Genomic DNA, 15,374 nt, shown 5'->3' with positions numbered 1-15,374 from the left:
ATCAGACATCTCCATCAGTGTGATGGTTCGAGGAAGGCCAGATAAACAACCATCACTGATCAGGTTAGCCTGAGCCCTCTGACCCTGGACTGTCTGCTGTTAGTTTGACCCTTAACCTCTCCCTTTTGTCTTTTAGACGCAACAAGCAGGACAACCCAAGCACACACACCCCACCCCCCACACGCACACTCCTACTTGGCCTCTTATCCTTGACAGCCCTTATGCTCATATTAAGATCTACTTCAGTGATTTCAGGGCCGTTTCAGCCATAAACTCTCATTTAGGGGGAAATTAGCTTTGAGTCTCAGTCTTGTTTCCATACTGTGCTTAACAGCATTAGACCATCCTTGTGGCTTTTAAATAACAACAAGGATGGATAGTATCATTCAAATGAACCTCCACCATCCTACTTTGTTGCACCACATGTAATGGCCAAGCATTCATTGTTTTACATTATTGTACTGCCATTGTGCTGTCCTCTTAGTGCCATACAGTGCTTACTGATTCTAATTACGGTTACGTATGGCTCAGTCTATTAAAACATGCTGAAAGAGATTTGTTAGTCTATGTCCTCTCAACTTTTGATTTACTCTCTAAAAACACTTGAACAAGCTTTTGTGTGATTGCTGTTTTTCCTTGAAAGTGATTGGGAGAAGATAAACTAATACAAATACAATTTTAACATTTAACCCTAAACTTTTAAAACATGAAGATGGCCATTGATCAAAGCTTTCTCTATTTTCTATGGCATCTCAGTGTAACAGCTGTTTAACTAGTGCAGTGCTAGTCAGGGAGGACTGAGCTGTTTCCCTTTACTGCCGCAGAGACGGAGCACCATCAGACCCATAGAGATGAACCGTAATCAGCTTTACCAATTACACTCCATCTCGGACCACTTATTCTACACAAAATGGCATCACTAATGCTAGACATCACACAAATGCCTCTCAGTGTCCTGCGAGGGACTCCAGATACACATTTATAGATTCAAACCAATAGTTCAGATCGTAATGAAATAAGCTTAAATAACTCTTTGATGCCTTTTAAAAAATCTCTCTTGCTAGAGAATTGCTCTTGGTAGCCGGGAAGCAGCCTAAACATTTAATACAGCAGAAACAGAAGCCCTTCTCAGCAATCCTCCCAGCTTAGTTGCTATACAGCATTTTAGGTCTGCAGGCCAAATGTGTGACATTTTAAAATGTCATTCTTTCTATTTTTTTTACATGCAGTGTCTCGTCACAAACGACGAAAAAAAGATTTGTGGGAATGCGTTTGTTTGTGCTCTGCGACTGTTAGAAACCATCTTGGTAAATTTGGATAAGGATGAGAAAAGTAGTATATGTTGAGGGTAGGCGGAGGGGTTAGCGGTGTGTGTCTGTGTGTGTGTGTGTGTGTGTGTGAGTGTTGGGGGGTTCGTCTGAGAGATAATGATAAGCACCACTTAGGCTCTTTGATCACAAAGGTTCATCAATCTCCTGTCTGACCAGTGTGTCTGAGAAAGTCCTCCACTGATGGATTAAGGTCCTTCACACACGCACAAACACACACTCTGTGTTTAATATTACTTTACCACTTCATCCAAAGCTTCATCCTCCCAGCTAACTTCCAGCCACACAGAAGTCATCACAGAGCTCTGTTACTGTACAAGCAAACATGAAGCGGTGCAATCCATCTTCAGAGTCGGAGGCCCATGCATGGGACCCCCCTGCTCCCACTTTCCTCAGCCTGGCCCGAGTTTGTCTGGAGATGAAGGGTTAAGGAGGAACAGACCCTCTGAAGAGCTGCCTGCTTAACCTCTGACCTTATGGTGTAGGAGAGAGAGAGAGAAAGGAAGAAAGAGAAAAAGAGAAGGAGAGAGAGAGGGAGGTTTGACAACTGACATATAACTATGCAATTAAATGTAAATACACCGGGTTAGAAGTTTAATGATTTAGCAGCTTTTTCTTAATAAATCTCTGCATGTTACGTCCATTTGTTCTTTCAAAACGAGTGTGCTGTAAACTCTGAGCAGGTGTAAGGTGGAAGAGGTTAACTTTGCTGTGAGAGACACCGAAACATGAGATGTCAGGAGGAGAGAGAGGAGAGGAGTCCAAGGAAAGGGAGGGGGGGACCACCAACACACCCCCACCTTTCTTTGTCCTGCATCTCGGCAGACCCGACCCCTCTCTGGGCGTCAGTGAGGGGGTCCAGCTGGTGGAGACTGCAGAGGCCAAACAACCTGTCAGAGATAAGGGGAGGCGGACAAGGTATGCACAGCACCCACAACACTCTGAGGGGTTCGGTGCCGAGTGGAAGAGTTAGAGACACTGGGGTCCTGTATAAGTGATAAGACGGCATAGCACATGCACGGTTTCACTTTAAACAATACTCTCTACATTATTGAATGAGGTTGTTGCACACAGCATGTGGATAAGGAGCAGGCTGCTGTTGTTATCAGGTCCTTCATATTGATGCATGCATTGAAACTGATAAACTGCACCGCACTTAAAATAGTTTACACTCCCAAGGTACTTTAAAATAACCCACTTGGAATGTTGATAGTTTGTCTCTGCGGCGTTTGTTGTCCATTCACAAAAAAAAACATTACAACCACTTGATTTACGCAAAATCCTCTAAAATTTATTCCATTTCTGTATATAAATCTGTCTTTATTTCCATTGAACAGCAAGTTTTGTTTGTTTATCACAACTATTTATCGCCACTTGGAGATGGAGGGTGAAACCAGAAACAAACCGTCAAAGAGAAACAAATATCTTTGAACAATACCGTCTTGTTTCACAAGTTAACAACAAACTAATCTTTACAAATCTAGAGTAATAAATAATATAAGCAGAAACAACGCTATTAAAAAATCTCATTGTAATGCACCCACATACTCACACACACACGTACAAATACACATCAAGGAATGACGAGGATCTGCTCTCTGCATACTGATGGTTGGTAATGTTAGAGCACCTTCTCACATGTTACTGCTTGTAAAACATCTGGACATAAACATAAAAAACTGCTTCATTACACAATGAACTTAAATCTCAGCTTGCACAGTGGGTGACACACATGTTTCTTTACAGGGAAATGTATTTTAACCTAATTTTGTCACAGCAATTAATGAAGACATGGTGTATGGACGCCACAGGGAGCATTTAGATTCAAAGTAAAGGGTTTCAAAAAGAATATTTTAAAGAGTTGGTTAATATTAGCCCGTTTACAGCACTGAGTCGGGAGCACTCTATGTTTGCTGAGCAATCCTCACATGTCAAGGATCAACACTGGACACATGAATAATTCAGAAACAAACTAAAATGGGCCAGCACACAGCTCTCACTGGTCAGCTGGGGATAAAAGAGACCTGCGTGTTCATTGGCTGGCTCTCAGTGAACAGAGAGAGCTGATTGGTCAGCTGGGGGTGACTGAGAGGACAGCGGTGACAGTTGCGTGATGCTGAGTTGTGCATTTACCCAGAATGCAGTGGAAGCAGTGTTTACAGGTCCTTCAGCCTGTAGCGTGGTCTAAACAAACTGTTTATTTCTATGGTGCAACGCCTGCAGCTACTACTGCCTGTCTCATTGGAAATTAACTCGTAGCATCCTTGAGCTGAACTGACAAAGGCTTTACATACGAACACACACAGGCACAGACAACTCATGCCTTTTCTCCTTCACTGAGACTGAGCGTGGAGCCGTGCTTTGCTCCACTAAAGAGAAACAATGTCTCCCTCAGGCTCTGCTGTGAGAGCTGAGATTATTTTGGTCAGTAAATGTTACCGCCTCTCTGATAGTGGGTCACAATTACATCCTTCACAATGAAGAGAGTGGGAGTCATTGAGAGGAAAACAGCCTAGTGCTGCTCAGGTTCTGGCCTTAGCAGGGCTCACAGTGAAAACATGGGGATGACACCAGTCTTTGGGCTATGAAAAGACAATAAAGTACAACTTTGATTGTGCTGCTTGGACTCTTTTTTTTTTAACACTTCATGGATGTCCAAATCAAGTCTTTAACAATCCAATGCTCCATCCAGCACAGGGGAGGGGAAACGAGGAACAGATTAAACTTCTTCACACAAAACAAATCACTTTTCACAAATATTTTACAAAGGTCATATCATATTTAGTCCGTATATGGCACAGCATCTCTCCGCAAAGCAAAAAGAAGGGTCACTGAATCCGAGACGAGGAATCTCTGTCCATTAATCAGTCTTTCATGTGTCCCCTGGTTCAGTTAGGAGGCTGCACTCCATTCTGGGACACCACATCTGATGTGTGTGTGTGTTTCTAGTGTGTGGTAGAGAGGGGGAGACAGGGTGGCCGTGTAGCGAGGATACTCTCTGAGAGGAGGGCTGAGCTGCCTGCTGTGAATGTTTTGGGAGCTCTGAGATGAAGGTCCAGAGCTCTGGCTCTGATAGGGGTCGTGGGCGATGTGTTCTCCCAGTGGCGGAGAGCTCTGGTGGGCTAAAGCGCTGAGTCGGGAGCCCTGAGGGCTGGAGCTGTAGGGAGGATGAGGGGTGTAAGGTGGGTAGGTTTCCATTGGGGTCATGGCAGAGGGGAGCGGGCAGGTGTATGACCAGGATGTACAGTTGAGTTCATCCAGTCGGGGCTCGGAGCCCGCAAACATGCAAGCCTGACGCTGTCCCATGCCTGAGCTGTAGGGGGAGTCGCTGAGTGGGTTGTTGGATAGACCGGGTGGAGGAGGAGGAGGATAGGAGGAGGGGTGATAGTAAGACTCGCCCTCACTCGGAGAGCCACCGGTGAAGGGTTTCTTGTAAGGGGGCTGCCGGTTTCCTGAAGAGCAGTTCTCCTCCACTAAAGAGAGACGCAGACAGAGAAAAAGACGTTTTGAAAATCAATTAATTTGCTCTTGACGGTAAAACATATAATCAGTATTTCAATAATATAATTAAAACAAAAACCAGCCCAGTTAACTACAAATAGTACAGGTTATACTTATCATCAATACAGCCTTACAGAATATTTTGGAATAATAATTTAGTATTTAAGCCTCAATGCATTTTCTTCTCTAGTCAGACATTGTTACTGATTTTGTTTTAGCTGTTGATTAATTTGTCTGAATGAACCTATGCAAGCGTGTGTGAATGACTAATAATCCTGATAACTAATATTAATTTAGTTAGCTGCTGCCTAAGTGAATCTGATGCTATTTAAACAGTTTGCAAACACAGACTGAAAGCCAGTCACAGCACAGGTGAATGTAAATCTGTTCTTTAGGTTGATTTGCTTTTTACAAAGGCAGTCATGGGTTTCCATTAATTTCAGAAGGCTTTAAAAAAACAACCTGGTTGTTTGCAGTAAAAAAAAAAGTCAACTCTTTTTGTTAGTTCCATGTTATATACAGCAGTTACATGGTCATAATTAACTTGCAGTTGGCTGACAAACATTCATATTTTTAAAATCTCACAAATGCTTTTTGGTTAACATCTCTGAGTTTTCAAAATTGTCCCGGCAGCAAGAGGAAGCTTTGACTTGGCTGTAACTTAACTGGTAAATAAATAAAGATAACCAAATAACTCAGATACACTTCAAGTCTCTAATTTTCATACTGGCTGCCTAAAAGTAAGGAAATCACTCTTAAAATATGTGTAAACTGTAATCAATTTGAAAAAAATGTAACTTTAGATGATTGTCAGCAAGTCCCGGAAAGTATGTCAATTTGTACACAAAAACCTGTAAAACCCCTGCAATTAATAGTAATTAATTATAACTGTGACATTTACTCAAATCAGTTTTTTTTGTTAATCGCCTATTAATATTTGGCACAGAGCCACAACTTAAAGAAGTTTAGGGCCGCTCAGTGATATTTTCACAAATACTTTTTAAAGTGAGAAAAATACACATTTAGTTTTTACAGCTAGAGATGATTGTCTTCTCACACAGCGTCCTCCTACCTTTCCTCTTGGTGCAGTGGTAGACCTGCGGCGGTTGGCCGCGCTGCAGCTGAGGATGAGGAAGGGTGTAGTGGGCCGGTGGAGCCCTCAGCAGCTCCCGGGGACTGCCGCTGCTCAAGCCGTTCTCGCAGCTGAAGGGGGATCCGACAGCTTCGGGAGATCCATGCAGACCCTGGCCCTCCCCACTGAAGGGACTACCGGTGGAACAGGCTCTCTGACGGACAGTACTGCGAGGGACCACAGGGTAGTCCTTACTGAAACAGAGAAAGAGAGAGGGGGGTTGAGAATTACAGCAGAAACAACAATTTGCAGCTGATGTTACTACGGCCTCAGATGTGCGGCATAAAACGACCTCTCCCGACTCTGTACATGTATTTAATTCTGCCTGGGTGTACTATTTGTGGTCTTGTCCCCCCCCCCCCCCTTTCTTTCAAGTCTACTTAGTCGTACCACATCCTTTCAGCTCTGATCTCTTTTTGTACACACTCCCCTCTTGGTGAACTCTGTGTTATGCAGGGGACAGCGGGCCACATCTCCCTGACCCTCGCTGCGATGGTGACACACACTTACACACACACACACACACACACACACACACACACACACACACACACACACACACACACACACACACACACACACACACACACACACACACACACACACACACACACACAGTCCTGTTGTGAGATAATACGGCGCTCTAAAAATAAACATCCATCCGTGTGTCACTTCAGATAGACTCTCTTCTGCTCTGCTCTCCTCTGCTCTGCTCCCCACCAACCACAGCAGCACAGTAACACAGGGGTGCTGCATTTAAACCCAGCCTCCCTCCCTCCTCCGCCCCCTGTAATAGCCTCTCCCATTGGCTATTAAAATCTCTAAACTGCCTGCCACAACAGCGCCTGAATGGAGATTAGTCCAACATGCAAACAGACACCATGTAGGGCCATCAGCTGATCCGCAGTGACAGTCTAACAAACCAGCAGCAACGTGATATCATCATCACCTATCCATCTATCAATGCAGGAACTGACACTTGGTGTGTGGTGTCTGTGCTGCACGCTCTGGTCTAGATTTCCAGGCTAAAATCAACCTTCAGGTGACAATGGCGCGCACTCACACACACACACACACACACACACACACACACACACACACACACACGCACACGTCTTAGACCATATGTACCAAATCATAACAACCCTCAGAGAGGGGGATAGATGGGGACATTACATTGACTTTCATACATTTACTGGAGATTAACAAAAACCATGAGCATAACCAGCCTAATCCTTACCCTTACATTTACATTAAACCAAGTCTTCACCTTGAAATGTAATGTACATGCCCACACATACCTACACACACACACGAACACACACATCAACAAAGCCGTACTCACCCTTGTAGCTTGGCCATGCGGTGCAGCTCATTGTCATCGCTGCCTCTGAAGCCCTTGGCAAAAGGATTATTCTCTATCTTCAGCTGTGTAATCTGAGCACAAAACATAGAAAATCTTTAGCTCAGACACAAGCATTACACTGCATGCACAGGGCCCAAACAAACACACTTTCATGCAAGTGAAGACAGACACACAAAGGCTGATCAGTTTTTTAACTGTTCTTTTCATTGACTGAAATTCAATAGTTTACTACTATAGCGAGAGGCCCTGCAGATGTTAAAAGCAGCGCTGCTGAAGCTCTGCACGGCCAACATTCCTCAGCAGCTGACATTTCTTACAGAGTGGACAGTGTCCTCGCCAGCTGATACAGAATAAACTGTTTACCCAAACAGTCGCCAGGTTTAAGGATTTCAGGCCAAAGCTTTTAGAGGTCCAAAGCTGCAAGCTTTGATGTTTAAGTCTTCAAACTTCTCTCAGTGATGTCATGGAGGAAAACCACCATCATACTGCAGGCAAGTGGCCTTGAGATCTGACACGAGCTCGGGTCTAAATAAACTTTGAAGTGCCGGTAATACTGATACCTCCACGAAACTACTGGCTAAATAGTTCAAATTTTAAACATGAATGTTGGATTTAGGAGTGTGATACCATTATTATTTGTTATCACTTGTATGACTGAAAATAAGGTTTAAGTTTATTTATTTTCTTACACAATAACCACATTTCATCACACAAATGTATTTTGTAAAATTATGTAAAATTGAGAATAATTTGTAGAATAATACTCATACTCTTATTCAATTACTAACTTCTGCTACGCTACTCATAATCATTATAATATAAATTAGAAGTAAAATTTGAATTTAACACAACAATTATGTATTTATATACGTAATGAAATGTTGATAAGATAGCAGTCACAACAATTACACTTAACTTAAGTCATCATCATTAAGTTTTTACAAACTACAATACTCTAACTGGTATGTACAAATGGACTAATGAACTAAACACTGCATTTACTATTCTCAATAAATTAATGCACATAAATACTTGTTGTAGATCTATTTTCTGAGCCTTGAATGTTTTAATTTTTTTACAGTTTTTATTACACAATTAATAAAGGAATATCATATTAAAGCTGTAAAGGCCAAGAAGGTATATATAAAAAATGATAGTTGAAATTTATGAATTTATTTTATTAGTTAGTATTAGTTTTGTTATGAAATATAATCCCATTGAAACTATTTTGTGAAAACTTAACCAGCAGAGCGGCTTAAAGCTTCAGCAATCTGTCTTTCTAATAGACGTTGAGAAAACTGGATCAGCAAAGATCAAGGGAACGAAACAGGTCATTATAGACACACACACACACACACACACACACACACACACACACACACACACACACACACACACACACACACACACACACACACACACACACACACACACACACACACACACACACACACACACACACAACTTATTTTTGGACATATTTACAAATACTGAGTGAGGCCACATAAACAAAGAAGATGCAAATTGACTTTCTGGATACAAAATACGGACAGTAATACAAACAAAGAAAAGTGTGTGTGTGTGTGTGTGTTTGTGAACGTGTGTGAATATACTGTGTGTGAGAGACAGAAGTTTTGATGTGGTTAGTGACCAAAGGCAAATCTTCATACATTTATCGAAGTGGTCACAAATATGTCAGCACAATAGATCTGATTTGCACACATAAGACTTTGAGAACCATTTCCATAATTGTTAGGATAATTATGAGGTAGCCCATAGCTTCAGTCTGTAAAAAAAGCACCAAGTGACAAGTGTGGAGCGCCTAGCCAAATGGCTACTCCTCCTGGTTTATTTCAAACTGTGGGACCTTTGCTGCACGACATACCCTTCTCTCTCCCCGTTTCCAGTCTGCCACCACACTCTTCATCTGACCAAAAAAGCCAAAAGAATAATCTAAAAAAAGTCTCTTTTTGTATTGTATTCCGTTTTTTAAAACCTACAACCAGTATTATTTTGACCCACGGTCCCATGTAAAGTTTTATTTCCTATATCTTAACAGTGTTGTTGGTGCTCTGTGTCTTGTGTAAAGCGTACCTTGTGGTTCTGGTAGGACGTCACAGCGATGAAGGCAGTCTCAGAGAAGACGTGGGTGCAGAAAGCCGTGTTTTTTGAGCCGAAGCCGTTGTTCTCGTCAGCCTTCACAATGTGAAGCCGGGGCTGGTATTTGTGCATGGAGTTGAGTATTATCTGCACAGGGGAGAGATTGACGAGGTGAGATTGACAGAGCTGTCATGTTTCCCACCAGCAGATGCTGGGACCTGACTGAAGGCCGGGTGGAGGGTAAACCCAATTTATGTCGAGGTACCCAGATTTATTTGATGACATTAATCTTTAAGATAGCGACTCGTTCATTTCAGGCTGAAACTGATGCAAGTCATGAATGTAAGAATTATTTTTGCCAAATTCAGTTATGTAGCATAGCCTACAGGTAACTGACTAATGTTGAAACTTTTTATATCCATGTCAATGTTACCAAAAAACATGCTGCCACCTTAAAGCAAAGTGATTAGTGAAGCACTTAATTTAATTTGATCTGTTACCATTTCCTTTCTACCACAACTAAATAATACTAGGTTATTATAATAAGAACTAGAATCCACATGATCTAAATTCCTAAATTAATTCAATGTAATCATGAATAATTAACCTGGCAGACGAGCTTAGTTGATTTTCAGGGAAATAAAGATTTATACTGATAAAAGAAATATCCTGTTTGATGTACTTTAAGAAATGTAGGCAACTTTTTTTATAATATTATTATGTAGATCACTAGTCTTTGTATTAACTACTTTTTTTTGGAAGTAAAAAATACATTTGAAAAATAAAGTCAACTTATTTCAAGATGACTTATCAAGCAAAACTAGAGTTCCACTATGATTTTAAAGCCATGTTTCTGTTAGTATTGCTTAAAAAGACAATTGTTTCAAACTACATACCAAACTTTCTACTTCTAACAAAATAATTGTATGATTTTTATTATTAGCCTACCACTTCTACACGTATCACTCTGTAATGAAACGAATGCAGATTTTTTTTTCCAACATGTTTCTAATACTAAAACAGACCAATCGTTTTTCAGAATACGATTGTTTTAGAAGGAGCCAGTGATTATGTGGTCTAATGAACACCACATTCATGGTGTTACTCATGGCTTACTTGCCATGGCTCCTCCCACATCGCAATTAAATCGGAACAGAGTAGATATGACAAGATCATTGTTTGTCCTGAGGGGGGAACCTAAGAAGATTGGCTGGGATTACGTAAAGATATCTTGTTAAGGAAGCATTCCTGTTCTGTTTTGAACAAATTCAGATTAACTTCAAACTAGATATACTCATGTTAAAATACATTTTTATATATATATATATAATTCAGATTTAATTATGCTACATTTACATCCACTATTCACTGTTTATGAAAGTTTTTATAAAGTTTGTGCACTTGTGACTATTATATATTTATTGAAAAGGCTGTACAATTATGCCAGAGATGAGAAAAAGTACAACTCAACAACAATCCTAACTACTTAACAATACACTGGCTACTCCACAAGTCCTTTTGTTAAATTGGATCAAGGTCCCATGTGTATGCGTTTGTTTATCCAATGGGGGCTCAGTTTAATCGCAGTGACATGCATTAGCTAATGGGCTTTAGAGTCATTGAAATCATTACCTCTAATTCAACACGCTTGAAAACAATATGTGCCCGTTTGTTTTTGCGTGGCTATTCACGCACCAAACAAACAATAGGATAGGCTACTTGGTCACCAAATAGTGTGTATGGACTCAGAGCTACTGCTGGGCACAACTAAAGCTGTGCATGGCAGGAAAGAGGCTCCTCTGTTGAGTTATATGTGCAGGAGAGTGAGCTTCATGTGGTTATACCTGCCCAACTGCACCTGTGGCTGTAGTTTGTGTCATCATTCTTCTTAATCAAAAAGCATCACTCAAGGTTGATTATTTAAAATGTGTTATTATGGCTATTTGATAAGGCCAGCTTGGGATTTGTGTCCTTTAGTGTCTTTTAAATAACGTTTTTTTTGTTGTATAGTATGTGTATTTATTGTCTGTGTAGTTGTATAGTATGTGTATTTATTGTCTGTGTAGTTGTATAGTATGTGTATTTAGTATAGTGTATTTATTGTCTGTGTAGTTGTATAGTATGTGTATTTATGTATGTGTATTTATTGTGTATTGTATATTGTATTTATTGTGTAGTTGTATAGTATGTGTATTTATTGTCTGTGTAGTTGTATAGTATGTGTATTTATTGTCTGTGTAGTTGTATAGTATGTGTATTTATTGTCTGTGTAGTTGTATAGTATGTGTATTTATTGTCTGTGTAGTTGTATAGTATGTGTATTTATTGTCTGTGTAGTTGTATAGTATGTGTATTTATTGTCTGTGTAGTTGTATAGTATGTGTATTTATTGTCTGTGTATGTGTATTTATTGTCTGTGTAGTTGTATAGTATGTGTATTTATTGTCTGTGTAGTTGTATAGTATGTGTATTTATTGTCTGTGTAGTTGTATAGTATGTGTATTTATTGTCTGTGTAGTTGTATAGTATGTGTATTTATTGTAGTTGTATAGTTGTATTTATTGTCTGTGTAGTTGTATAGTATGTGTATTTATTGTCTGTGTAGTTGTATAGTATGTGTATTTATTGTCTGTGTCTGTGTAGTTGAGCTGCTGCATGGGGATCAATAAAGGAATATAATAAGTATGACATAACCAAGCAATTAAAATGCCCAAAACTACATTCAAAGAGCTATACATGTTTTTTTTTAATTCAAGCAAAAACAGACCAAGAACATTAGTCAGATTTTGAATAAATATGCCTACACCCCATTAAGATGACAGACTCACATGTCCAAAGGGGTCCAGGTGGTTGTTGGTGAGTTTGAGCTTCTGGAAGGAGACGAGCTGGCGGCTCCAGTGGGCCCCGGTGGCAGGAGAGTCCGGGTGGACGTAGAGCCTCCCGGGCATCGCGGGCTCTGCCTTCCCCGTTACCGACCTTTAGGAGAACAGTGGGTCAGAACACAGTGGGTCAGAACACAGTGGGTCAGAACACAGTGGGTCGTCTGGCCGCTGTTCAGTTGGCCTTGCAACACATATTAAGATATCAAGGAGACTCGTAGAGACGTGACTGCATGGTATGAACTCCGTTCTTTTTAATGGCCCCCGCCACCCGTTGCCTAGGTTACATGTATACAGAACGTTCCAACGTATTACCGTATTACCTCTAATACTACAGCCGCCAGAGGAGCTCTCTGCCCGGCGCAGGAGGCCTGAGCTGCCGCCGGCTGCAGGAGGCCTCTCTGGTGCTTTAATTAGACAAACACCAAAATATACCTTGTGTTTACACAGATATCCACATCTGGACCTGAGCTTACACACACATTTTCACTAAGGTCCTCTTTAAAGTGCTGTTGCCTCTGTCATTTTCCTGAAACCTTTCACAAATCTGCTGGAAAAACAGCAGAACTAAAAACAACCACAACCAAAAACATCCAAGAAAAGTTGCAGCCATTTGCTCGTTTTTTGGGGTTTTTTGCAGCCACTAAAGTTTGGGGTCAACGGGTTTGAGAGATGGTTTTCGTTCATTCATTTTTAATCCATGTGTTAAACCCTGTAATGTAAAGCCCTCTGAGGCTAATTTGTAATTTGTGATTCTGGGCTATACAAAATAAACTGAATTGAATTGAAGTTTGTTATCACTTTAAGGCCCATACCTCGGACGTTTTACACGTCATAAACTAAAAATAGGGCCGAAAATAATGAGTGGTTGATTATAATCAAAAAAAGCCCAATAATACAGAACTAGAAGAAATATTTAACATCAATCAGCATCAGTCATTGTGACTTAAAAAGTGCTGTATAGCTGCATGAAGTCTGGCCTATAGGTTCTGAGTCTCGACGCTAAATATCAAATGATGTGACCTGGAAAAATGAAAATAAGAAAGTAAAAGTTAAAAGAAATTCTCTTCAAGAAGTACTACCCTGAGCCTTCCTCGTAGCACTTATTGCATTCGTATTAGTTGTTGCATTTACTGTATTTGTATCAGTTCGCTGCACTTATTGAATTCGTATTCGTTTACTGCACTTATCCTATTCATAGTAGTTTGTAGCACTTATTATATTCGTATTGCAATTATTGTTTTCGTAGTAATTTGCCTCTGCACTATACTTTTGCTCTGGTTTATGCTTTAAGATGCTTGTTTAAGAAAGGAGATGCACTTATGACTTCTGGTGACTAGTAGTTCTCTTGAATACCTATGTTGAATACACTTATTGTAAGTCGCTTTGGATAAAAGCGTCTGCTAAATGACTGTAATGTAATGTAATGTAATTAAATAAAAATAACATTAATTTGGAAACAGATTTTCAGCCAGTTGTAGTTGAGGAATAGTTGAGGAATAGTTGAGCAATAATCCAAACTAAGACTATCTCTTAATACTGCCTAAAGGCCAGCACAGAGATGTCTTTATGAACACCACATCGATGGATCATTGAGTCAGAGGTCTGGCCGGATTCTCCCCCAAATGTGAGACTTTAATCCGGCCTGTGTCGTCTGTCCGCCCGGTGAACCCGTCACAGTCTCTCTCTGCTCTGGGCAATTACTGGGGAAAACAGGGGAATTAGGTCACCCCAGTCTGCAGAGAGGACCCGACCTTTAGTGAATGGTAAGATGTCTAATGTACAAATGAATAATGGCCCATATAACAAACAAAATGTGAAGAAAATTAGAAAAAAGAAATATCTGAGAAGTATGGTGTTATTTTTTATTTATTAATTTAGAATAGTGGTGGTTGTGTTGTCGTATTACTTACTATTCTATTATATGTGTAATCGATGTTTAAGATAAGAGATAAGATAAGATAATCCTTTATTAGTATATTTAACATGTTACATATCATTATATATATATATATATATATATTTAACATGTTATATCATATATATATATATATATATATTTAACATGTTACATATCATTATATATATATATATATATATATATATATATATATATTTAACATGTTACATATCATTATATATATATATATATATTTAACATGTTACATATATTTAACATGTTACATATCATTATATATATATATATATATATATATATTTAACATGTTACATATCATTATATATATATATATATATATATATATATATATATATATTTAACATGTTACATATCATTATATTATATATATATATATATATTTAACATGTTACATATCATTATATTATATATATTATATATATTATATTTAACATGTTACATATCATATATATATTATGTTATATCATATATATATATATTTAACATGTTACATATCATTATATTATATATATATATATATTTATGTTACATATCATATATATATATATATATATATATATATTTAACATGTTACATATCATTATATATATATATATATATATATTTAACATGTTACATATCATGTATATTATATATATTATATTTAACATGTTACATATCATTATTATATATATATATATATATATATATATATTTAACATGTTACATATCATTAATAAACAAGAAGGTATATCATGGGAAAGCCCTTTGCACAGGGACACTGAGGGTGGATGCATATTTAATAACCTTTTATATTACTCAGAAGTTTGGCTGGTAGGTTAAGTGTGTTGTTTAAATGTGTCTGTAAGTCATACGAACCATTTGTTGTCTGCAAACTTGTAGCGGTGGTCGTCTGCTGGCACAATGTCCATCAGCAGGATGTACTTGGTTTTAGGGTTGAGTCCTGTGACCTTCACCTTGTAGCTGGGGAACATCCTCCTACAGGGAGCACATTCAGGAGGAACATGTTAGAATATTATTTCAAACACAGACAGATTTAGATAATAAAATAATAAAATAATAAAATAAAAAAACAAGCCAGTCTCACATTGTACAGTTTGTCCCTGAAGTATTGGGACAGACATGCTGC

At 39.0% G+C, this 15,374-nt stretch overlaps 1 protein-coding gene across 1 annotated transcript in view; it reads right to left on the bottom strand.

The window, feature by feature from the left end:
• Window positions 1-3,312: 3,312 nt before the first annotated feature.
• The window catches only part of tbx5b (T-box transcription factor 5b), a 14,270-nt gene continuing 2,208 nt past the window's right edge, over window positions 3,313-15,374 (bottom strand). The window contains exons 4-9 of the mRNA XM_054610989.1: window positions 15,104-15,223; window positions 12,256-12,403; window positions 9,422-9,574; window positions 7,307-7,398; window positions 5,902-6,155; window positions 3,313-4,801 (exon numbers count right to left, since the gene is read on the bottom strand). Coding sequence (XP_054466964.1) covers window positions 4,221-4,801; window positions 5,902-6,155; window positions 7,307-7,398; window positions 9,422-9,574; window positions 12,256-12,403; window positions 15,104-15,223 — 1,348 coding nt within the window. The 3' untranslated portion in view covers window positions 3,313-4,220. The remainder of the gene's footprint in view (window positions 4,802-5,901; window positions 6,156-7,306; window positions 7,399-9,421; window positions 9,575-12,255; window positions 12,404-15,103; window positions 15,224-15,374) is intronic.

The sequence above is a fragment of the Anoplopoma fimbria genome, chromosome 13 (genome assembly GCF_027596085.1).
Source record: "Anoplopoma fimbria isolate UVic2021 breed Golden Eagle Sablefish chromosome 13, Afim_UVic_2022, whole genome shotgun sequence".
Classification (NCBI taxonomy): domain Eukaryota; kingdom Metazoa; phylum Chordata; class Actinopteri; order Perciformes; family Anoplopomatidae; genus Anoplopoma; species Anoplopoma fimbria.
This window is presented reverse-complemented; position numbering and strand designations above follow the sequence as displayed.